Below are 25,531 nucleotides of genomic sequence, written 5' to 3' on the forward strand. Positions count from 1 at the left end.
TACAGATGAAGAAAACAGTAAATCAGTAGACAACTAGAATCTTTATCTGTGAAGTACATAACAGACATTAACAATTGTTACAATAAGAAGTTCCTGCTCTATAATAAGTAGGTAGGCTTATGAGCATCCAAGCTTGCTATAATCAAGGTAGTTAGTGGGGTAGAAAGAAGGGTAGTGGGTGGATGGGGTGGGTGATATTAGAGGGGAAGTTGCAAGGGCATAGCCAGCATGTTTTTAGGTGCGCTTCTGTAAAAGTTTGAAGTGGGTACATAATGGTACAGAGGTAAATGTGGGTGGGAGGGAGTTCCATAATTTGGCTATAGCACAAGAGAATAGTGCTTCTCCAGCAGAATAAAGTAAAATATTCACGAAGGCACCAAAGTTCACTTCAGAATCCACGGGTACCACCAAGGATCGAATACCAGCAATTTTCTTTGAAAACACAGCTTAAATTAAAATCAACAAAAAACACATACACTCTAGGCATTAACATCTCCTATCCAATACGTTTTTGTTTGCAAGTTACTTCAGCAGATGCGGACAGACTTATGAACCATTCCTTTTATACTCCCTCTACTTGGTGAACCGAATCAATTACTCAATGAAATAAAAATGTTAATTGGCAATTAAGAATACAAACAAATTTAAAGTGACTGTGTGCATATACAGCCTACTCTGAATGAAAAGTACATGTACCACCATTTTACTTGTTTAAAACCATGTTACCCAAGTACCTCTATCTAAAAATTAATATGTTAAATCTTTCATAAATTCATATAAAAACACGTAAAATCATGTACGTTAAAACTTTTAAAACTTGTTTAAAACAACTGCATGTAAAGTATAGAAAATGATCTTAAGGCTCCCTCTAGTGTCCATTTATTAACACTGAACTCTGAACATAAATTTACATTGTGACTTGGCATCAATATCAACGTACAAAATAAATATAATCCTACTAAAATATGTTTAAAACGGTTTCCATCATAAAATTTCTAAAATATTGTTATATGAATACACATATAAATACATAATATAAAAATTGTTACAAAAGTTAAAAAGTCATGTACATTTTGCAAAAATCTAACAAAACATTTTCTTCCGTTTCAACCCATTATCAGTTTTGCCGCCCTTAATTTAAGCACAGAGGCAACTGAAATGTGGTCATTGAGTCCAGGAAATGTGTTTGCTTGGAGGGTGATCTGCCACCATAACTTTTTATATTCTATGGTTTCTTTCCATAGACCACCCCCTTCCACCCATTTTAACCTGCTCAATGACAAAAAACATGTAATAAGCTTCACTGCATTTTTGTTTGTGCTTAAATAGGGCATTAGTGTCTTTGTGAATCTGGATTTCATACATATGTTCGTATATTCTTCTTTGAAGTTTACACTCTGTCTTGCCAATATAAAATGCTTGGCAAACCTGACATATACCTAGGATAGACCAAGCCACTGGAATCACATTTACTATATTCCTTTCTCATAATAGTTATGTTCCTACTTTCCAAAAATATACTTTCCTTATTTATTATATGACTACATTGGGAACAGTGGTCACAATTAAAAGTTATTTTCCTTTTCTTTGCTGCACTATTCTGTCTCATTTCTTTCTCTAATAATTTTTTCAAACTCAATGAATTTCTAAAATGCACTTAATTCACTCTTTGGTACCTTTTCAAGATCTCTAAGTGCAACAAATCTATTCCACTCAGTGTTTAATACAGACTTGACCAAGCTGGAGCTTCCGTTATACCCTTACTAAAGCATTTCCATATGTGTCCTGTTTAACTTGGTTCCCATTCTCTTGGTTGTCAAGGCTAATGCCCAAAATAGGCCTGAATTTGTCCTTAGTAAACCCATTTCTTTGAAAAAACTCCTCTTTATTCTAAGTCATCCTGCTTGACCATATGTACTGTCCTCTGGAAATATTTTTCTTGTAATAAGTGGGGTGTGAACTACTGTAGTGTAAATACGAGTTTGAATATGTACACTTTCTAAATACCTTGGAATTTAATTATTCTCCTTGTATATCTCAGTGTCCCGGTATTGTAGTTGCTCTTGACTAATACCATATGTAAATTCTAAAGAATCAGTGGTATTGTTTAAAATGCCATAAAATCATTAATAATTTCCACAGGCCCAGTCCATAAAATACATGTCATCGAAAAATCTTTTATATACAATCCAGGTATCACTATATATGGAATTTAGTACTACTTTCTCTTCCCACTTTGCTAGTACTAGGTTTGTGTATGTGGGGGCACATGCTGTCCCCATCGCCACACCTTTTGTTTGGTTAAACAATTCTCCTTTAAAATCGATACAACTGTACTTCAAAACAAGGTCAATTAATTGCATAACAACAGTGCATTCATCATGTGTAAGTGAGCCATCCTCACATATAATTTCTTCTAATAGGAGGCCTTCTTGATGGGGAATGCATGAAAACAGGTCAACAACATCTATTGTAAGAAAGGAAATATTTTCATTAAACAATTCCTTTGTAAGGCATCTTAAGAAATCCCAAAAATCCCTCAAAATGTTTTTCCTTTTCACCCACAATGTTTTTAATTTACTATCCACATATTTAGCTAGCGGTTAAGTCTTTGATCCCTCTGCTGACACAATGGGTCTAAGTGGTGGATCACTCCCATTTTTGTGTATTTTAGGGATCCGAAACATTGTGGTGATTCTTGTTTTCTCTACTTTCAGGAATTTTTAAGTTTTTGCATCTATCTGCCCTTCTAATAAAAGATCTTCTAGTGCCATGTCAATTCTCCTGTAGGCAATATTAATTTTGTTTCTAGACACCACTTAATATCTTGAAGAGTCTCTTAGGATGTCATTCATTTTCCCTTTGTAGGTTAAACAGTCCATTAAAACTATACCACCCCCCCTTGTCGGGTTTCATTACCCTTAAGTTATTGTCCTGCCTCAATGCATTTAAAATATTTCTCTAATTTTCTTCTAAGTAGGCTTTGTATCTTACTTTGTGGAAGTTTTTTCTAACCTCACTTTCCAAATTTTTGATTTGGGAGTGTAAGGGTGGATTAAAAATACTTTTTCTCCTTAACCCACCTGGCTCTGGGCTCCTCTCTCACTAAAAATAAGTTCAAAATTAATTTTCCTAGTAAAATTTTTATGTCCAGTAGGGTTTTTGTCAAATCAACCTTCCTAGAGGGTATATATATTTCAACCCCTTAGAGAGGAGGTTGAAGTGTTCTTTCTCTAATATAACATGGCTGAAGTTGTATATACTAAAGTCTCCTTTTATAAACCTGCATGGGTTTTGTAGCATCTTGTTTGAGAGTTTCATTATCCAAGTTGTGGCGGGTGATACATGCATCATTCAATATCTCCCCCTTCCTCTTCCCCTCCAAAAATGTTGCTACTGCTGATAGTTTTGATCATTCCTATTTTTTTATTCTTTCTGATCTTCCTGGTAGGGGAAGGGGATTCTGTTCAACAAAATCTAGGTCCCCCATCTGTTGGCCTCTTTAAATGTATTCTATTCTGTAATACTTGCCAATTAACATTTTTATTTCATTGGGTTGTTGTTTGTCTTTTCGGCTTTTCTCAGTTAGGGGTAGTCACAGCGGAACTTCGGTCCGCTAATGAGTGGCAGTAGATTTTTATGGTGCCGAGTTGCCAGCCCGACATCCAACCTTCAGCGAAGGCACGCCCATTCACGCATGTCTTTCGAACGCCACTCTACCGCGGGGAAGACATGCAGACTCCACATAGAAGGCACTCCAGCCGAGAATCAAACAGGAGTACCTCTTGCTGTGAGGCAACAACGCTACCGCTGCACCTGGTTCAATTCACCAAGCAGAGGGAGTATAAAAGGAATGGTTCATAAGTCTGTCCGCATCTGATTAAGTAACTTGCAAACGAAAACATATTGGATAGGAGACGTTAATGCCTGGAGTGTATAAGTGTTTTTTGTTGATTTTCATTAAAGCTGTTTTTTCAAAGAAAACTGCTGGTACTTGTGGATTCTGTTTGAAGCTTCTTCAGCAGCGTTATTGGCTTTAGAGACCTGTAAGTGATTTTTATTGCTGGATCTTAGTGGTCTGGTGGTGCGATAGGGTTGGAGTAGATTCTGGAGGGATGGGACTTTTAGTGGATGGTTTACTAGTTTGTGGGCGAGTGCGAGTTGATAACACTGAAGGAGGTGAGGGAGTTCAAGCCAGCCCAGTTCAGCAAAGGAGAGAGAGTGGTGACTATTGTAGCGTGCCCCTGTGGCGAATTTGGCGATTTTGTTGTAGCAGGTCTTGAGCTTGTTTAGATCGCATTGCCTTAGGTTGGTACATATTGGAGAGACAAAGTAGGGTGGAGATAAGGTGGGAATTTGCTACTGAAATCTTTGCTGCTTTGGTGAGAAGTTGCTTATTTTTGTATAATGCCCCTTATTTTTTGTGGACTTTTTTTTATGGTCATGGATATGTGAATGTCAAATGTTAGCTTATTGTCTATTATACACACATTTTATATATATATATATATATATATATATATATATATATATATATATATATATATATATATATATACACATACACACACATATATATATATATACACACATATATATACACATATACACACATATATATATACACATATACACACACACACATATATACACATATACACACACACACATATATACACATATACACACACACACATATATATATATATATATATATATATATATATATATATATATATATAATTATATATATATATATATACATACATATATAATTTATAGTTGCACTCTAAGAGCAAATGCTCTTTCCTTGTTTTTCAACCTGCCAACTGCTTTGCATGCAAGATCATGGTACAGTGGGGTCTGGGAATTTTGACCTGTCTCTGCTATTGTGTGATCTCAAGAGTTGGGGGTGGGGTGGGGGATCAGCCACCATATGGAAACAAGAAGTTATGTACTCACCATAACGTTCGATGTATGTAGTCCATCTCGCCTCACATTCTTACTCACGGGTTCGGAGCCGAATATCGGCTCCGACTCTGCCAACTTTTATTTTCTAGCACAAAGTCACTAATTGGCTGGGCTAAACAGGTATCCCATGTTGCAATGCTCCATAGCCCCAGATCTAGTTTGCTGCAAACCCACAATTGCACCTCATGCATAATAACAACCCACTACAGTAGAACACTATCAAGGGGAATAAGAAAAAACAACTGCCATTGAAAGGTACTCAAACACCAATTCCAGCCTCCAAATCCTCCAGGAAGGGGCAGGAAGTAGAATGTGAGGCGAGATGGACTACATACATCAAATGTTATGGTGAGTACATAACTTCTTGATGTTATGTAGTCCGATCTCGCCTACATTCTTACTCACGGGACAGTGTCCCCAGCACCTCTATCCTGGGAGGCTCAAATGAAGATACTCCTGAGGACAGTGGAACCAAAATAAGCCCGGCCCCTAGAAGCCACATCCAGTTTGTAATGAGTAATAAAGGTGTGTGGGGAAGCCCACGTGGCTGCAGCACAAATATCATCCAAAGAAAGTCTGGCATGGTAAGCTATTAATGCAGAAACAGCCCTGGTAGAGTGAGCCTTTACTGGGAACGGTAGATTTCTGCCCGCAGAAGAGTAAATAAAGGAACTACAACTTGAAATCCATCTGGAGATTGTAACCTTGGAAATAGGGGATCCTGCCCTACTTTCTGAAAAAGAAGCAAACAATTGGTCAGCTTTTCGTAGTTGTTTTGTCCTGTGTAAGTAGAATCGTAATTGCCTGTGCACATCCAATTGATGAAATCTAAACTCTGCTTTGTTCGAGAATTGAGGGAAGAAAACTGGCAGCTCAATAGACTGATTGAGATTAACAGTAGATGTTACTTTAGGAAGAAAGGACTGATTAGGTCTAAGAGAAACCCTGTCCTTATGGAAGATTAAATACGGGGAATTGATGGACAGAGCTTGAATCTCTGACACCCGTCTAGCTGATGTGATGGCCATCAGGAAAGCAGTCTTCCAAGACAGAAACTTTAACTCACAGGAGGCAGCCGGTTCGAAAGGTGGAGAAGTCGGGGCTTGCAAAACAAAGTTTAGATCCCAGGGCATGATAGGTTCTGACAAAGGAGGCCTGAGTAACAAGGTGCCCTTCAGAAAGGCCTTACAGAGTTCATGTGCCGTAAGGGAAGGCTCGTAGGAGGTATGAAAATTAGAAATAGCAGCTAGCTGCACTTTAATCGTAGCAGGAGCAGAACCCTGTCGCAAGAGCATGGACAAAAAATCCAAAACAGCAAGAATTGGGGCTGTGTAAGTGTCAAGTCCTTGGGCCTGAGCCCAAATGGAAAATTTCTTCCATTTGCTGGAATAAATCTTCCTGGTGGAAGACTTATGAGAAGAGGATAAAATGTGTACCACCTCAAGCGAAAAACGATAAAGTTTGACTAACGATGGAAGTGGAGTAGCCAGGCTGTCAACCTGAGGGTCCGCAGGGAGGAATGGAACTGCCCCATGTGCGTTAGTAGGTCTGGTACTGGGTCCAGAATCCAAGGACTGTCCACCGCAAATTGATGAAGAAAGGAGAACCAGACTTGGCGAGGCCAGTGTGGGGCAATTAGAATCATCTTGCTTCACGAGGATATGGCTTTCTGAATCACCCTTGGTAACAGAGGAAATGGAGGGAAAGCATAGAGCAGACCAGAGGGCCAATCGTGGACTAGAGCGTCCCTGGGTGACACCCCCTGTGGGGGATCAGGGTGAAGTAGCTGCTGCATTTGGCACAGAGGGGACTGTCAAAAAGATCGCAGCAAGGCTGACCCACCTGCTGAAAATCTGTTCTGCAACCAGAAGGTTCAGGGACCACTTGTAAGGCATCAGAATAGCTCTGCTCAGCCTGTCTGCTATCACACTGGCCTTCCCTGGAATGTGCGTTGCAACTAGAAACAGTCGGGAAGACACTGCCCACTGCCACACTCGCATGGCCTCTCTGCACAGGGGGGTAAGATCTGGTTCCTCCTTGCTTGTTTAGGTACCACACAACGGACATTTTGTCCGAGTGAATTGCAACCGTTCCCAGAAGGAGAGCTCTGAAGTGCCTGCAACGCCAACACCACCACTCTCATCTCTAAAACATTGATGTGCAGATGTACCTCATGATCTTGCCATGTGCCTTGGACTGTCCTGCCAAGATAATGCCCCCCCACCCCATTTGGGAGGCATCCGTGGTCACCGTGGCGACAGGTAACGAAGGGACAAACGGTTTTCCCTCGTCCAGATTGGTGGAACATAGCCACCAGCTGAGATCCTGCTTGCATCGGTCCGTGAGTAGGATTTGGTGGGAAAGGGGGAGTTTCTGAAAAGACCATTGGGCAAAGAGGAGCCACTGAAGAAGCCTCATGTGTAATCTCGCTAGAGGCACTAACATAATGGTAGCTGCCATGGATCCCAGAAGCTGAAGCACCCATTTTGCTTGTACTCTCCTGAGGGGTAATAAAGCATGAACCTGATTCTGCAACACTCCGATCCTTTCTTGGGGCAGGAAGGCTCGCATTTGGACGGTGTCTAGTTCTGCGCCTATAAATGTGACACACTGTGGGGGCAGCAAGGCAGATTTTTCCCAGTTCAAGTTAATTACTAGTTGATGACAGAGGGTAATGGTAGCGTCCCTGGTCCGGATGAGAAGATGCCTGGTGGGGGGGGTGAGGAGCCAGTCGTCCAGGTATGGAAACACTAGGAATCCTTGACGTCTCAAGTGAGCTGTCACCACCGCCAAGCACTTGGTGAACACCCTGGGGGCTGTGGTAAGACCAAAGGGCAGGGCACGAAACTGAAAATGACTGGCTCCCAGCCAGAAGCATAAGTGACTCCTGGATGCCCTGTCCATTTTGATATGGTAGTAAGCATCCTTGAGGTCGATGGAGCATATCCACACTTTTCCCAGCAACGGGAAAATGGACTGAAGGGTGACCATTTGGAACTTGGACTTCAGAACGCAGTGGTTTAATCGGTTGAGATCTGGAATGGGTCTCAGGTCCCCTGTTCTTTTCAGCACCAAAGAGAGTCTTGAGTAAGTCCATAATACGATTTGGTCTGAGGGGACAGGTTGGTTGACTCCTTTCTTTAGCAGCTTTGAGACTTCTAATGCTGCGTGACCCCTTTGACTGGGTGGAACGTCCGGGATTCTCCTGACTGGAGGGGACCTGACAAAAAGGGAATGGTATAACCTCTAGAAACTATCCGTAGCAGCCATCGATCCTGGGTGATGCTTTCCCAGGCTTCCGGGTACAACGAAATGTGGCCCCCGACTGGCTCTGGAATAGCAGTCGGGCAACACATCAGGAACGATAAGAGGAACCGTGATGGAATCACGGTCTCCCGAGTTGCGGGGGCCTCCTCTGCCTCTAGGGCGGCGTCTTCCAGAATAACCCCCCCCCCTCCTCTGCCTCTGGAGGGGGACTCACCTTGTGCGGCAGGGAAAAAACTTCTGTGATTTCTTGAACCACATCTTCCCTCCTCTCTGAGCCTTGGGGTAAGGCCTAGAGGGAAGGGAAAAATGGACCCCTACGGCAGACAGAGTCTTTCCCTCTTGCTCGCAGCTGGTGAGGGTGTCTTTCACTTTGGTCCCAAAAAGTGAGGACCCATCAAAGGGGGCGTCAGTGAAGGAAGACTTGAAGGCCGCCGCGAAATGACACAGGCGCATCCAGGTTTGCCTCCTGAGGGCTACTCCCGAACTAGCTACCCTACTCGTCCCCTCGGCTGCATACGAAATGAGCCTCATGGACGAGTTGACAATCAAATTGAGGGTAAACACCTGGGCGTTAACAGTGTGTGCTAATGCCTCAGGTACGTTACCCGCTACAGTATCTCCTAACTCCTTGAGGAGATCTCTCTGGAGCAGAGTAAAATGACAAAGATAGTTCAGCGACCGCAGGGTGAAAGTCACTGACGAGAGGGTACGCTTCCCATACCGGTCCATGCTCATGGACTCCTTGTTAGGAGGATAAACGGAGGAAGACGACTCGGCTACTTCCTGCTGTGCGGCTGCCACCACCACCATGGCATCTACAGAAACCCCTTTGGACAGGAACTCTTTCCCCTGGGGGGGGGGGGGGGCAGAAAGAAACTTATTGGGCCTTTTGGGCACCGGTTCCACTGAAACAGGATTCACCCACACCCTTCGACAAATTAAATCCAGGAGCTCGTCGAAGGGTGGAGACACCCAGGAGGCAGAGGGTTGAGCACCAAAGGCCTCGAGGAATACAGACTCCTCCTCAAAGGGGGTTTTGGATGACCAGTCGCCTCTCTGTCTCAATATCTCCAGGATATCGGAGAAAGAGACGTCAGAGGACGACTTGGGGGACCACTCTGACTCCGAGTTCGGTATCACAAGTGAGGGACTCGTCCTGGGAGTCTATGTGCTTCCTCTTGCACAGCTTCTTTCTAGGGGGATCCTCAGGCACGGACTGAAGGACCCTCAGCAAGTTGGGGACCGCTCAAGGGGGTATCCCCAGACCTTTGGGCTCCATCTACAGATAGGGGGACATCAGAAGCTCTAGCCGGGGAGGAAGGGGACGTAATGACCGATCCGGGTGATGTAACTGAAGATCTGGCCAGTGCGCTCCTCATGGCCTCGAAGGCGGGTCCCCCCAAATCAGAGGACCGACCGGTCTCAGAGGCCATGACCGGGGTCGGGGTTCCCCGAGCCGATGCACCGAGGGGGAGGCTCAGAACCGACAGATGTCCCGAAGTATCCCCCTCGGGCCCGACAGAGGAAACCAGAGTACCGAAACCTGTGGACGGAGCCGACATAGTTGGAGCCAACGTAGGCACAGATAAACCCTTGGGGGGTATCGGAGCCGGCACAAGAACATCACTCGGAGCAGAGCACTCCAGCTCCGAAGACAAGGAAGTGCTCGGAGGAGGAACCATCGACACAAGCATCGGGACGGGCTCCGGAGCCGACTGGGTCGGAGCCAAAAATAATTTAGCCAACACCGGTGACTGCAGGAGCCTCTGAACCACCCTATCGATATCCAAATCAGAAAGCCTGGAGGACAGAGAGGGGGATTGGGATCTCCTATCAGGAGAACCATGCCTAACACTGGGAGACCGGCTCTGAATGGGTTCCAATAAAATTGGAGCCGAGGTCGATTCTAGCACAACAGATATCTCATGCGGCCCAAAGGACAGACGAGCCGAGGAGGTAGAGTCCAGTTTAGAAGTTTTCTCCGGTGGCTCCGAGGAGACAGACTGAGCCGGAGATCTTTTCTTCGCTTTTGAAGCCTTGGAGTGGGTACTAGAAGTCGAGTCTAAAGACTCCTCAAACGAAAGGAGTCCCTTCAATACAAGTTTATGTTTTCTTTCCTGTAGCACCCTCGGACTGAAGGCGTGGCAGAAGCTACAGGATTCTTGCAAATGAATTGCTCCTAGGCAATGCACACATACGGAATGTCCGTCCGTAATGGACATCTTGTAGTTACATTTGGAACATTTCTTGAAACCCGAAGGTTTATGTCCCTTTTGATCCTTAGACATCTCAACTAAAATACTAAACACCAAGACCACGGAGATGACCTAGCCAGAAAAACATCAAGGGCGGGAAACTCACTACACACAAAAAAACCCCCAAAGAACCTCCAAGTAAAACGGTTCTATGAACACCTTACAACATACAACTCGACCAGAGAAAAACTACTCACTAAAATTCAGGAAAGAGTAAGGTAAAACACTACACAATAGGAGGACGACTAGGTCCTCTAATTTAAATAGGCGTAGCCCACCGGAACAGTTAGGGATACCATCTCACACACAGACAACACTACAAAATTTAAACAGTAAACAAGTAGTAGCAACTATGAAAATAGCTTTTGTGTGAATAGCAACAATTGTTTGAAAAGAAAATAGAAATTTAGAGGTACTTCGCCACAGCCAAGAGAGACCACGTCCTAGCTACACGAGCGGCAAACGAGATCTGGGGCTATGGAGCAGTGCAACATGGGATACCTGTTTAGCCCAGCCAATTAAGAGACTTCGTGCTAGAAAATAAAAGCTGGCCAAGTCTGAGCCGATATTCGGCTCCGAACCCGTGAGTAAGAATGTAGGCGAGATTGGACTACATAACATCTCCTGTTTATCTTTAAGATACACTTTTTTTGAGCATTTGATGAGAATCCTTCCTACTCATATACACACACACAGAAAAAACACTGGATTGACGATTTGCTAGGTTAAACCCACTACATTTATACCAGACAACTCTCAAACTACCAGTGTAATACAGAATCAATCAGAAACAAAGAAAACAGATTAAGTATGAATTATTTTATCTCAGCAAATGTACTCAGATATTGACTTTATTTAAACCCTGTAAGTAGCTCTCACACACACGACCTTTGGAAGTAAAAGAAAACATCCTGCAATCTCACAAAGGAGGATACAAGTGACATAACCACTTTGAAACCGAGAAATGTTAACTTTTTAACATAATGTAGTATGTCAGAAATGACAGTGGTATAATAAGTAACAGAAGCTGAGCCAGGTGAGAGGAGTTATTTGGTTTCCTGTGGAAAAAAGTCTGGACTAATGATGGAATAAAAAAAAGACACAGTAGTGCCCTGTTTGAAGAGTTCTGTAAGGTAAATGAAAATAAATGCTTTAACATGCAAGCTCTACTACTGCATTTCACATTGCTGTTTAAATGCTGCAACCACTAGGCAGTAATCTTCAAAAAATCTTTGCAGTCCAAATCTTTGACTTCAAGTTAAAGCACTGTAACAGTTCAATGTCTGCTGTCTGAACAATAAAAAATTTTGAAACATTTACTACTGCTAAAACATTTTTCCTGATGGTTCTAAATCTTACCTTCAGTCACATGGGTAAGCCTGGTCTGCAAATCTAAACATAAGAGAAGCATTTTTACTGCAGTTTACTGAACAAACATTAACAAATGCAAACGTGCCTACAATAAACATGTTATTTTTTTTTTTAGAAATAAAGGTTGAGTTGGTACAAATATGTACAAGAATAAGCAAGTTAAAAATAAACCGGATGGAACAATTACGAAAAATTAGAATTGCTTCACAATGCCAGTTTTTTGTCTGTTTTTTGGCTAGTGCGCCTCAGTCTAACTTCCTTACGCCAATGTGAGTTTTAGCAGACTGCTCAGTTTTGTTCCTACAAATTAAAGATCTGCCTGACAATAAATAGACCACCTTTAAATTAACAGGTTTTCGAGCAAAGCAACAGTGAATGTCTTGAGCAAACTGCCATGGGCTGTGCTCTATTCAGGAGAAGCCTTCAACCTTGCAATTACTGTGCATCAGGTTGCAATCAGACACCCCAGTAACTGTTTCACTATTGTGACAATGAATAAACTAAAGCAAACTAGTGTAACTAATTTTCCTCAAAAAAGCTGAAACTTTGTACAGATTTCATACACTGCATAAAAATGGAGCTTAAGTTGTACCTGCTACAGCACTGTAAGACACTGAGCCACTCATCTGAAGAGCCTGCTGTGCTGCTGGTGGAATTTGCAAACCAGTACCTAAAAGAGAACAGAAAAGAATACATTAAAGATACTGGCTACATGTAATTAGATTAGTATACTTAATTTCAAGTTAAAAAAAAAAAAAAAAAAAAAAAGTTATGTACTCACCATAATGTTCCATCTGAGTAGTTCTACTTCATTTGTCTTCAACTTGTAGGTAATGGATCCATATCGGACTCGAGCCGGCAATTTCACTAGCATCTGCTCCGAGCTCCAAGCTCCTGCCCTTACCCATAATACACCACCACTACCTTCCAACCTCCCAGATCGATTTTGCTTCAACTTACACTGAGAACCAGACCTCAAAAACCAACTTGCACACCTAAAATCAGCCAAAAAGGCTGTCGATATGCTAAGGCCAAGGGGAAGAAGGGATGGTTCAAGACAAATGAAGTAGAACTACTCAGATGGAAAGTTATGGTGAGTACATAACTTCTTTATCTGAAGTAGTTTACTTCATTTGATAGTCAACCTGTGGGACAGAGTCCCCAGCTACTAAATACCTGGGTGGCCCTCAAGGAAGGGTATTCGGGAGCACAGCGGAACCAAAGGATGCCCTCCTTTGAGAAATCAAATCCAATTTATAGTAACAAATAAAGGTATGAGATGAGGGCCAAGTAGCCGCAGAACAAATATCATCCAATGAGACTCTCGACCAAAAAGCCGCAGAAGTAGCCATAGACCTAGTCGAGTGAGCTTTCACCTGACCCGGAGGAGACAAACCTTTATCCTTGTATATCTGAAGGATACACAAGGAGATCCATCTAGCAATGGAGATGGGTTTACCTAAAAAAGGTTTAGAAAAGGACACAAACAATTGGTCAGATTTGTGAAAGGTTCTAGTCCTGTGTAAATAGAATTTTAACTATGAACATCCAAGTGTAGCCTGTATTCCATTTTGTTAGTAAAATTTGGGAAGAAAACAGGTAAACTGATGGTTTGATTGATGTTAACCTGTGATGCTTCTTTTGGGAGAAAGGAAGAAGTGCAAAGTGAAATCCTGCCCTTATGAAAAATCATGTATGGAACCTTGACAGACAACGCTTGCAGTTCTGAAACCCTCTTAGCGGAGGGGATAGCCACTAGAAACACTGTTTTCCAAGACAAAAACTTAAGATCTCTGGTTGCTGCAGGTTCAAATGGCGGAGCGACCAATGCTTAAAGAACCATAGTAAAGATCCCATGGAGGAATAGGATCTTTGACCTGAGGACACAAGAGGAAGGTACCTTTAATAAAGGCTTTGCACAATCTGGAAGAGGCTAAGGAAGCAGAATTCTCACCCACATGAAAATGAGAAATGGCAGCTAGTTGAACCTTGATGGTCGAAGATCTAGACCCTTGTTGAAAAATATTTGCCAGAAAATCCAGAATAGCTGGAACAGGAGCTGCACCTCCTTTGGGAAGCCCCCCCCCCCCCAAAAAAAAAAACATTTCCATTTGCTACGTTAAACCTTCCTGGTGGAGGACTTATGAGCTGCCACCATTAAAGACCTGACTGAAGAAGACAATCCAGGAGTCCTAGCAATTAAGGGAACTGGAGCAGCCAAGCTGTGAGCTTCAAACTGTCCAGACTTGGATGAGGGATCTTCAAGGGGTGTGAAATGAGATCCTCAATGGGATCCAAGATGGAGCTACAAAATGAGACCAACGGGAGGGAAACCATACCTGGTGAGGCCAAAACGGGGCAATGAGGATCACTTTGCTCCCCCAGTCAGCAAGCTTTCTGTAGAAACCTTGGAATAAGGGGTACAAAGGAGAAGCATACAGAAGACCAGGAGGACAAGCATGGACTAAAGCGTCTCAGGGGGACTCACCCGGCTAGGGGTTCAAAGCAAAGAACTTGCTGCACTTCGCATTGGAAAGAGATGCGAAGAGATCGCAGCAAGGCCGAACCCACTCTAGAAAGATCTGCACCGCTACTGAAGGATTCAGAGACCACTCGTAAGGCATCAGAATATTCAGACTTAATCTGTCCGCTAGAATGTTGTAGCATCCAGGAATACGCGCTGCTCTCAGAAAATGACCAGTGGAAATCTCCCATTCCCAAACTCTCATAGCCTCACGACAAAGGGGGGTAAGATCTGGTCCCTCCCAGTTTGTTGATATACCAGACCACTGACATGTTATCCGACTGGACTGCAATGGTTCTCAGAGGTAAAAAGGCATAAAGGGCCTGCAACGCTTAAAGGATTGCCCTCATCGCCGGAACATTTATATGCAACCCTGTCTCGATAGGGGACCACATGCCTTGGACTGTCCTTCCCGAACAATGCCCCCCACCCAAGTTGGGAGGTGTCTGTGGTCACTGTGGCTTGGACAGGAGCTGGAACAAAAGGTCGTCCCTCCAGAATTTCCAAAGAATGCATCCATCAAAGAAGGGACGACCTGCAGACTTGCCTGAGGTGTATTGGATGTGACAACAGAAGATCCAGCAGAGACTATTGAATCGCTTGACTCCACTGTAGTACTCGCATATGTAATCTAGCGCACGAAAATGCATTATGGTCGCTGCCATAAAACCTAGGGCCCTCACAACAGATTCTGCTGTGGGAAGGTGAGAATGGTAGATGAAGGCAACACGCATCCTTAGGTTTCGCACTCTCTCTCCATGGTCGGGAAGATCTTTGTCTGTAGCATGTCTATTCGCGCCCCTATCACCTGGACAGGATTCAAGAGAGATGTGGCTGTATTGATTATAATCACTAAGAGGAGTGCCAGCTTTAGGAAATAATCTCTGGTCCGACAAAGTAGATGCTTGGTGGGAGCAGTAAGGAGCCAATCGTCTAGGTAAGGGTAGACCTCAATCCTCTGAAGCCTCAGGTAAGCAGCTACTGCCATCACTTTGGTGAACACCCTGGGGGCTGTGGTGAGACCAAAGGATGGGGTTCGGAAATTGTAATGACTGGCTCCTAGCCGGAAGCGGAGGAACCTTCTGGAGCTTCTATGCATCTTTAAGTGATAAGCATCCTGGAGGTCGAAAGAGCACATCTAGTTGCTCTCTTGCAGGTATAGCAGGATGGACTGTAAGGTGACCATCTGGAATTTTTCTTTGGCAACTGACAGGTTCAGAGTAGATAGGTCCAGAATGGGCCTCAAGTCCTAAGTTTTCTTTGGCACTAAAAAAAGAACCTGGAGTAGATGCCTGATCTGGGGGGGGGGGGGGGGGGGGGCAGGTTCGATGGCTCGCTTCTCTAGCAGCTTGGAGATTTCTAGTGCTGCTGCCTCCCTTAGCGCGTTTGGTACATCGGGGAGGTGTTTGAAAGGTTTGGGAAGGACCACAAACAGGATTGAATATCCTCGGAAATTATCTGAAGCACCCAAAGGTCTGATGATATGGACTCCCATGCCGTCAGGTGCAATTACAGGAGACCCCCAACTGCCTCCAGAGCAGAGCAGTCGGGCAACCCCTCAGGCTTGCTGCGCGGGCCTGTCTGAGAACGGCTCTCGAGACCCAAAATTCCTTGGACCCCCTCTGCCGGCGTCTATCCTGTCCCCCTCTGCCTCTAGGGGAAGAAGAGCCCTGAGTGTCCCAGGAATACTGAGACTTCTGGAACCACATCTTTTGCCCTCGCTGATTCTGGAAAAAGGAGCTTTGAGGGTTCGAGAAGTGGATTCCGACAGCAGACCGTGTCTTCCAGTCTTTCTCACTCTGGACCAGGGTGTCTCGGTCTTACCAAAAAGGGTAGAACCGTCATAAGAGGCATTCACAAAAGATGCCTTGAAAAGTTCCATGAACTGACAATCTGAGCCAGGCATTACGCCTCATGGACACACCAGATCCAGCCGCCCTAGCTGCTCCTTCAGTAGCATGAGAGGAGTCTCATGGACATGTTTGACACCGCTGTCAAGGTAGCCATCCTCGTGGAGAATGTAGCTCTGTCCTCTTGCGACATGGACTTTGGGGGAGACTCAACCAATTCCTTAACTAGGTCATGCTGTAATCTATTAACGTGGGCCAGATAGCTCAGCGCCCTGATAGATGCATAAACCCGCTTCCCTAGGCGGTCCATCTTCCTAGACTCACAAGGGGATGAACAGAGGAACTATTCAGGGCTAGTTCCTTTTTGGTGGCTGTTGCTACCACCATAGCGTCTTTAAGGGGACCCTTCATTGCACGCTGGTCTGTCTGTGGCGGGCTCAAAAGTTTGTCTGGGCGTTTGGGGATTGGTTCCAGTGTCCAGCTCCTTCAAAGCCCACGATGTGACTAAGTCCACCAAGGGATCTGAGGGATGGGACACCCAGGAAGTAGGCTCGTGCCGAAAGACTCCAGGAACACAGATTCTTTCGAGGACGGTTTTGGGGCAGATCAACCTCCCCGCTGCCGTAAGATTTCCATGAGGTCTCCAAAGGAGACATCCTCGGGAGGTGATCTGGGGGAACCTTCCCAGTCATCCAAATCCGTGCCCTTAGTGAGGGACTCGGGTCCAAGTGCCTCCTCTTGCATGTATGCTTGCGAGGTACCTCTCCGGTGAGGGTCTATGGAGGGAACTCGCAAGCCACTTTTTCTTCAGGGGGAAATGACTAGGGCTCCTCTAGCAAAGGCTGTCCCTCTAGTAAAATGATTGGGATCGGAGCCGGGACCGAGGTGGACGGAGCTCCGAGGGGGGGGACCTGGCCCAACAAAGTCGGAGCACATGGAAAAGGTTCCACTCCCTCATACCTGACACCCAAGCTTCAGCTCGGATTCGAACTGGTCAGATCCGAAACGTTCCAGGCAGCTGTCGGCATAGAGGAAACAAGTACTGTCGGCAGCGACCCCCTGACCAAGGCCAACATCAGATCAAAGTATTCCTAAGACGAAGGTGGCTTGAAGGAGAAATGGGTTGAAAGAAAGTAAGCGAGCTCCCCCTCCAGAGGGAGGGGGGCTGGCAAGACCCCCATCTTGGATCCGTGTACGGATAAAGTACCTAATCAAGGAGCAGGTTGACCGTGATGAGGCCACGAACTCCAACCTGGCAGGTCGGGGAACCAGGGCATGAGAGAATGGACACGTCTCCTCCGGCTCCAGGGAGAACCTCGGAGAGAGGAGCCGGGGGGGGAGTCACGGATCCGTGCTGACTTGGTTGGAGAAGTGAGGTTCGAGGCATGAGAGACTGGACATGTCTCCTCCGGCTCCGGGGAAAACCTCGGAGAGAGGAGCCGAGGAGAGTCACGGATCAGTGCTGACTTGGTTGGAGAAGTGAGGTTCGGGGACCTCTTCCTCTTTTCCCTCATCTTCAACTCTCTCCCGCTTTCTCTACCTCTCTTCTGCTCCCCCACCACAGGCTTAAATGCAGGAACTCGAGTCCCAGCCTGGGAGGGAGGAGGGAGAGGCAGTCACAACAGCCACTGTGACTGAAGCCAAAGACTAGGAAAGAGAGTTGGTAGGAGGAAGACCACCTTTGAGGGCCAACTTGGCCTTTCTATCCTTTAAAGCTTGGGGGTTGAACCCCGCACAAATGGAGCAATCCACAAAAAGGTGGGCCACACCCAAGCATAAAACACAGAGTGTGGCCATCTGCTGGGGAGAGCTTATGGCCACACACTGTGCAGTGCTTAAACACAAGCTTTTCAGCCATCCTAAGTGAAGAAAGAAAGCCTTAGAAAAAATGACAGGCAAATACGTTCTTGAACTTAAACGCACACACCCACTCAGCACACTAATCTATAGACAACACTAAGGTGGGGACACCACAGAACTATCTACCTAACCAGAACAACACTCTATGCCAAAGCGATGGGAGGGGAGAAGGGGTACCTAAACTAATCTAGACTGACGAAAAAAGTGTGAGTTTTCTACTAACAGTAGTTAAATAACCCACTGCTAGTTGGAGCTCAGAAGACACGATGTAGAAGCAAATCACGGCAAATGAGATCTGGGGATGGAAGGTAGCAGAGGTTTATTATGGGTAAGGGCAAGAGTCTGGAGCTTGGAGCTGATGCCAGTAATATTTGCCGGCTCGAATCCGATATGGATCCGTATTTCCCACAGGTTGAAGACCAAATGAAGTAAACTACTTCAGATCTAGTTTTATGCAACACATCTGCCTAACCACAGTTTAAGAATGGCAAACCTTCTGGGAATTGTCAGAGAATGTACTGCTAAAGAAAGTAGTCAAACAACTTTTTACAGACTGTATGGGACAGAAAAAAAAATAGCATGGGAGGGAATAACTGATTCGATACAGAATGGGGGAATAAGAGTGCCGGACTTCAAAGAACCTCTAGGCCTGTCTAAACATTATAATGGTAAATGTGGGATAGAAAGAAAAAGAAAAGTTGTGTAAAATCTTACCATAACTACACGTTCTTCTCTTCACTGCTGCAGTATTTTTTTTTTACTTGTGGGATATCCCCACCAAAAGGCACCCGTCACTGGCCGGTATACAAAAGTTTTTTTGCCACTATAGGGTATGTGGTACATCTGACGTCGGCTGCAATCAGACATAGGACATAAAGCTGACGTACGCAGGTATCATCCTCAGAAGTGAATGCCCCAGGAGGAAAGCCAGACTAAGAATAGGAGTGGTTAATACATTCAGGAAAGACAAGAAACCAGTGGTGAAGGCGGGAGGGACAGAATACTGCAGCAGTGAAGAGAAGGACATCTATGGTTATTGTAAGATTTTACACAACTTTTCTACATCCTTCTATTCACTTGCTGCAGTATTCTTTACTTGAGGGAGAATACCAGAGCTCAACAGGGAAAGGAGGAGGAAGGAGCACAGGAACTCTTTATGAAGCAGTGTAAAATGGCTTTGGCAAAATTGGTTCTAGCTCTGGAGATAGCATCTAGCTTGTAAAGTTTGATAACGGTGTGAACAGCAGACCAGGAAGCTGCTTCCAGGATGGCACGGTTATCCAACCCTAATGAAGAATGCCTTTGATGAAGCCATAGCTCTGACAGAATGGGCTTTCACAGGCACATCAAGATCTTTTCCATTGTGAGTGTAGTTAAAGAAGACAGTTTTAGAAATCCAAGGGAGAGTGAGCCCAAGGGTGAAAATTAAAGAAAAGCTTTTCAGGTTTTCTGAGGATTTTTGTCTTGTTCAGGTAATCTCAGTCCTCTGTGAGCATCAAGGGAGTGCAGAATCCTCACTGTTTTGTGAAAATGGAAGAAGGTTGGTAGTTGAATAGATTGGTTAGGAGACCGCTCAATAACCACCTTGGGCATGAAGGAACATTATTTCTCAGTGATACCCTGTCCTTATGAAAGGCCAAAAAGGGGGTGGGGGGCAGCCATCAGGGCTTGGAGTTCCGGGACCTATCTAGGTGAAGTCAGGACTACTAGCAAGACAAGTTTTCCACGAGCAATGTTTGAGGGAGACAGAAGCTGCGGGTTCAAAGGGGGCAATGTCAATTTCGCTAGAACAAAATTAAGGACCTAAGAAGGAGGAATAAGCTTCCTGGGAGGCCTAATATGGAGGACACCTTTAAGAAATTGTTTCATCTCAAACCTGGACGCCTAAGGAGGGGATAAAGGCAGACAAGCAGACATAGCTGAAATGTGAGCTTTAACTGAAATAAGCCAGGCCAGCTGAACGCAGTTAACGCAAATATTCCAGAAACAGTGGTATTCCCAGTGCCAGTGGGTCTTCGTTCTTAGAGTCACACCACAGTAAAAATATTTTCCATTTGGAAACGCAAGACTTTCTAGTGTTTGGTTTTCTGGCCTCCTGCAAAACCTTGAGCATGTCCTTAGAGAAAAGGTGTCGTAAGGGAATTAGAATCTCATCACCAACACTGTCAGCTGTAGTGTTGACAGGTGTGTATGTAGAAGGGATTCTCTCTGTGAGGAGGTCCAACTCTGTGGGGTAACTTGTTGTGAAGGCCCTTGGCTAATTGTAGGAGAAGGGGGAAACAACGCTGTCTTAGCCAAAAGGGAGTCACCAGCAAGTATTTAGGCTGATCTTGCCTGATTTTGAGCAGGACTTTTGATATTAGAGGTACAGGAGGGAATGGGTATAGAATCATCCCCTTCCACCAAAGGGAGAGGGTGTCCACTTTCTAAGCCAGAGGACGTGGGACTCTGGCACAGCATTTTGGAAGTTATTTGTTCAGGGGGGAGATAAATAATCCTGTGTGGAGTACCTCATTGGTGGACTAAGTCGAGGAACACATCCCTGCAAACTATCTACTTGTGGGATTGGGTCCAACATCTGCTCAGTCTGCCACAAGGTTCCTGCTAAAGGAATGTACATAACCTGGACCGTCATGTGTTGATCTAGGAATTCCCACACTAAAAGAGCCAGTCTTCACAGAAGGAAGGAAGGAAGGAAGGAAGGAAGGAAGGAAGGATCCCCCCCCACTTGTTCACATACCAGAGGTACAGCCATGCTGTCTGTGAACAGTTAGTGCACCCAGGCAAAGGCTGGAATGCAAGGTTTGTAAGGCTAGGAGCAATGCTTGCATCTCCTGTACGTTGAGGTGTTCCTTTTTCTGTGTAAAAGGACCACCTTCCTTGGACTGTAAATTTACCCAGGGCTGTGCCCCAGCCAATGTCTGATGCATCTGTGTGAAGTTCTTAGACTGGATCTAGGGGGTGTACAGGAAGTCCTGGGTTTAGCTGTACCTGCTGTATCCACCAGTGAAGTTTCCCCTTAAGGCATGGGATGAGGGGAATGAGGTATTCTAGTGTATGACAGTACTGGGTCCAGACAGATCTGAGGAACCACTGGAATTTCATCTGTGGCCTTGCCAGGGGTACTATGGGTTTGGTTAAGGCCATAAAACCTAGCACCCTGAAGAATTCCCTGGCCATGATGTGGTTAAATGGGAGGAATAATTTAAAGAAGGCCTGAAGGTCCTCTGCCTTTTGGGGTGGTAGAGACACTTTCATTACGTCTGTTTAGAATTGGCATCCCAGAAAGTCATGGCCTTGGGATGGGAGTTGATTTTCAGTTTATTGTGATGCCTTGACTTTCCAGGAGTATAATGGTAGGCTGTAGGTTCTGTTGAAGATCCTGAAGGTTTGGGGCATGTAAAATCAGGTCATCCAGGTATGGGAAAAATTTGGATACTCAAGAGCCTGTACTTAGCAATCACTGTAGCCAAACATTTTGTGAAAATCCTTGGGGATGTGTAGAAGCCAAAGGGAAATGCAGTGAATTGAAAATGCCATAAACCCACAAAAAAACACAGAAGTTTCCTGTACTACGGGTGAATGGAGATGTGGAGATAAGCATCTTATTTCTAGAGAGGCCATGAATCCCTGTGGGAGAAAGGGTTTGTAGAGTAAGCATTCTGAAGGATGGAACCTTTAAGAAGGTGTTGAAATGAGAAGACGATGACTGGTTTCCACGGGTCATCCTTTCTGGGCACTAGGAATATTGAATAAAATCGTTTTCCTCTGTGGAGTCCTGCTGCCACAAATCTGACAACAGGTCTGGGAAGAGGTGTTGTTCTCTAGGAGATTGTGGAATGCCCCAAAAGGTGCGAGTGGAGTGCCAAACCACAAAGTATCCTTTCTGGATTAAGGAAAGGACTCAAATGTCTTGGGTAATGGTTTGCCAAGTCCTGACAGCATTTGAGAGGCGGAGGGAATGGGGGGTGTGGAAAAACATTTGCAGGGTACTCGGGTACTCCCTGCTATGTCTGGAAAGGGCATTTTTTGTTGGGGTGGTGCCCGAGGAGCCCTAGTCCCGTGTTCTGTCACCCCCCAAGAAGCTTTGCTTTATTGGTGCTGAGAACGGCTGTGAATAGAGGCAGGCTTGGAGGAGAAATTTCTATGGAACCTGGGCACCAGGGACACTAAAAAGGTGCTTTAACTCTGAGTTCCTCAGACTTTTCTTGCAGGGTTTTGAAAAGGGCAGCAGCTGGCCCAAACAAAGCTGTATTGTCCAGAGGGACATCCATTAACACGTTATAGCAGAGTGCTCCTCCAGGAGCAATCTGCAGTTACCTTGTACTGCGTGTCTTTAATAGACAAATATTGCTTGTTCATATTTGCATTAATTTCAAAACCATGCTACATACAAGGTATCAGAATATTTTATTTTGAAACAGATGACAGCAAACAGCTGTACAAAGAACCTCTGTCTGAGTATTTGTTACAACTGTACGGTGATAACTTCATTTTTTTTTTCAAGGCTCGAGCCACAGCCACTGGTAATTTAGAGAGACACTGAAAACAGCTGTACTGGAGTGAATGACAATTTGGATATGAAATCATCCTGCAGTGGCTCAAGTGTAAGCTATGAGACTCATCCAAGTACTGACACAGTAGCAGCTACCTTAGTGGAGGCTGCAGCAGCATCATAGCTGCATCTGATGGAGTGCGTCTGTACTTGGGAAGAATCTCCTAAACGATTAAGGGCTAAGTGCTTTCCCTCAGAATCTGAGAGGTCTGAGATGGCAGAAGTTGCTTGAGACATTAGTTGTAGGGAGTATTTACTCATGTGTGTCAGTTGTTTGATGGCTCTGAAAGCCAAACTGGCTTAAGTGCATGCCTTCTTCTGCAGCCTTCACAGGGTTCTACTCTCCTTGCCCGTTGGGAGTAGCGAGGTAGAAGGGAGCACCCTAGTAAGCTTGTCAGCAGCAAGGATAACTGCTGGGTCTGCAGCCGGGCACCTGTAAAGAAACTGGCAGTCTTCAGGGAATTTGTAGAAATGGTTTGGCTTTTTGGGAGCTGGAGCCTGAGAGTCTGGGTTTTGGGATGCATGGTGGAAAGCATTCAAAAAGGTTAGATGTACTGGTGGCACTGCAGAGGAGCTGGAAGGGTCCAATTGTAAAAGCTGGTAATACCTTTTCTGGACATCTGAGATTTGGGAAGAAGTCAACTTGTAAAAGCTGGTAATACCCTTTCTGGGCACCTGAAATTTGGGAAGAATCCCACAAACTTTTCATGCATTTTCAGAAGGGTCTCCCAAAGGATAATTCCTCCATGCGAGAGTCTGCCCCTACTGACTCTTCAATGGAGACGTATTCCTGAGGGGTAGGGATTTGAGTAGAGTAGTCTAAAGATTCATCAGAAGAGGATTCATTTAGAGTCTGGGTCCCTAGCCCTTTTCTTTGAAGGCTGAGAGACTATGGTGGGGGAAGGCTGGGAGGCTGTGGTGGGGGCAGGCTGAGACGTAGGCTGCTTATGAGCAATGAAGGTCTGAAACTACAAGAGTCTCTTGTGCAGAGACTACGTGCTTTGTCTTCTGCTTTTTCTTTGCTGGAGAGACTGTTTTTGTAATGTTGGGGGTGTGGATGAATGTCTGAGTTCAAAGGTTTCAGGCTGGAGCGGGCCAGTAACTGACGTTAGTGGTAAATCCCTAGGTTCCTTAACGCATTCGATCAGGGTCCCCCCCCTTGACATTGACATCCAGATTGGACGTCTGTTCCACCTCTTGAGATGCGCTCATGGCAGAAGTCAAGGCTACCTCAGATGTGGATTCGGCCTGTGACTCCATGCCTGGAATCGGATGCGACTCTGGGTCGACAAGTGCCTCTGGAGATGTGCTGGATGGGTGATGTGTAGCCAAAGGCATAGGCTGAGGTTTTCTGGCCTTATGCTTCCGTGGCTCGGTTTCGCACACCAAGGAACACTCAATGTGCTTAGTTAGCAATTTTAGCCGTTGGTTTTCCCAATACAAAGCTAGTGATGAAAGCCTGCTTTTAAGGGTTTTAGGAATGAATGCCTGGCAGATACTACATGACTTATGGTTGTGGCTGGGGCCTAGACAAAAGAAACACTGGGTATTGGCTGCCCTTTTGTGTAGGGTTACCATAATTATTTGTATGTAAAAGAGGACGAAAAAATATGTGCTGCTACCAGCACATATTTCATCCTCTTAGGTTGAAGAGCAAAAAAAAAAAAAAAAAAGGTCCATGTTTGGGAATTTCTGACAAGCCAGTATACGAGCCAATCAAAACCTCGCACGACGGACCCTCTTCTGTTCAATGCGGAACACCAAGCAGTTTCCATTTAATAGAGCTCTGCTTTTTGATTGGCCCATATACCGGTATACGAGCCAATCAAAAAAGAAAACAAAGCAGAGGAAAGACACCGAAATAGGGATGTCTGTTTTTCGAAAATTCTGCGATTTGTCCATTTGTCCGGGTTTTAAAACCCGGACAAATCGCAGAATTTTCAAAAACCGCCCTGACAGGAGCCCAGAAAAAGAGGACGTGTCCGAGGAAACCCAGACATATGGTAACCTTACTTATGTGGAATTTATCTTCTACAATGGCACTTGCCCTTCCTGGATGACAAAGCAAGAAGAGAGATTCCCCAAAAGGGCACTTATCTGAAAGCAGAAGTCGGAAACACTGGAAACTGTATGACTGATGGTCAGAGCTGGCATTTTGACTGGCGGCAGAAAAGCTCTGACAATGGTGCATGCATACATCCATTTTATGGCCTGCATCCAACTGCAGCCAACATCAGATGTACTACGTACCCTACAGTGGCAAAAGACTTTCGTATACTGGCTGACATTGGGCGCCTTCTAGCAGGGATAGCCCTCAAGTAAAAAATACTGCAGCAGGTAAACAGAAAGACATCTGGAAGCACATGATAAAAGGGAAAGAGTGAAGGTGTAGATGTAATGGAGGTGCTGCTAGAAGTTATCAGAGAGGAAATGAAGCTGGAGTGGATGAAAGAATGCTGAAGGGAATACAAGTAATATGGAAGAAGGGAAGAGAAGACTGGAACAGCAGAATTCTTCCCACAGATGGGTCTAGAAAAGAGGAAAGAAACTAAGCAGTTACATGAAGATGGAATACAAGCCAGGATAAAATGAAATACTGGGAAGAGATGCAGCAACTGAAAGAGGAATATTCATTGCAGGATAGAATGGAATGCAAAAGGACACAGACAAATGAAAAATATGTGGTGAAAAAAAATCAATAGAATGGCTAGGGAAATAGGAAAAAAAAAAGTACAAGGCTGAACCACGAAAAAGCTTTTGAGGGTGGGAAGAGTGGATGAGGTGGAAGAGAAGAGGGTTCGAGAGTAGTATAGGAGGAAAATACAGTTGTGTACACTTACCATAAATGTAGATGTTAGAGTGTATTCACTGTTGCAGT

General features: G+C 44.8%; 1 protein-coding gene across 1 annotated transcript in view; it reads right to left on the minus strand.

Annotated features, from left to right (window-relative positions):
- Positions 1–25,531, minus strand: part of RBM39 (RNA binding motif protein 39) — a 1,247,463-nt gene that overhangs the window by 239,375 nt on the left and 982,557 nt on the right. Inside the window, exons 12-13 of the mRNA XM_044090163.1 lie at positions 12,457–12,534; positions 11,853–11,885 (exon numbers count right to left, since the gene is read on the minus strand). Of these exons, the coding sequence (XP_043946098.1) occupies positions 11,853–11,885; positions 12,457–12,534 (111 nt within the window). The remainder of the gene's footprint in view (positions 1–11,852; positions 11,886–12,456; positions 12,535–25,531) is intronic.

Source organism: Protopterus annectens, chromosome 12.part0 (assembly GCF_019279795.1).
Source record: "Protopterus annectens isolate FY-2018-M chromosome 12.part0, PAN1.0, whole genome shotgun sequence".
Taxonomy (NCBI): Eukaryota; Metazoa; Chordata; order Ceratodontiformes; family Protopteridae; genus Protopterus; species Protopterus annectens.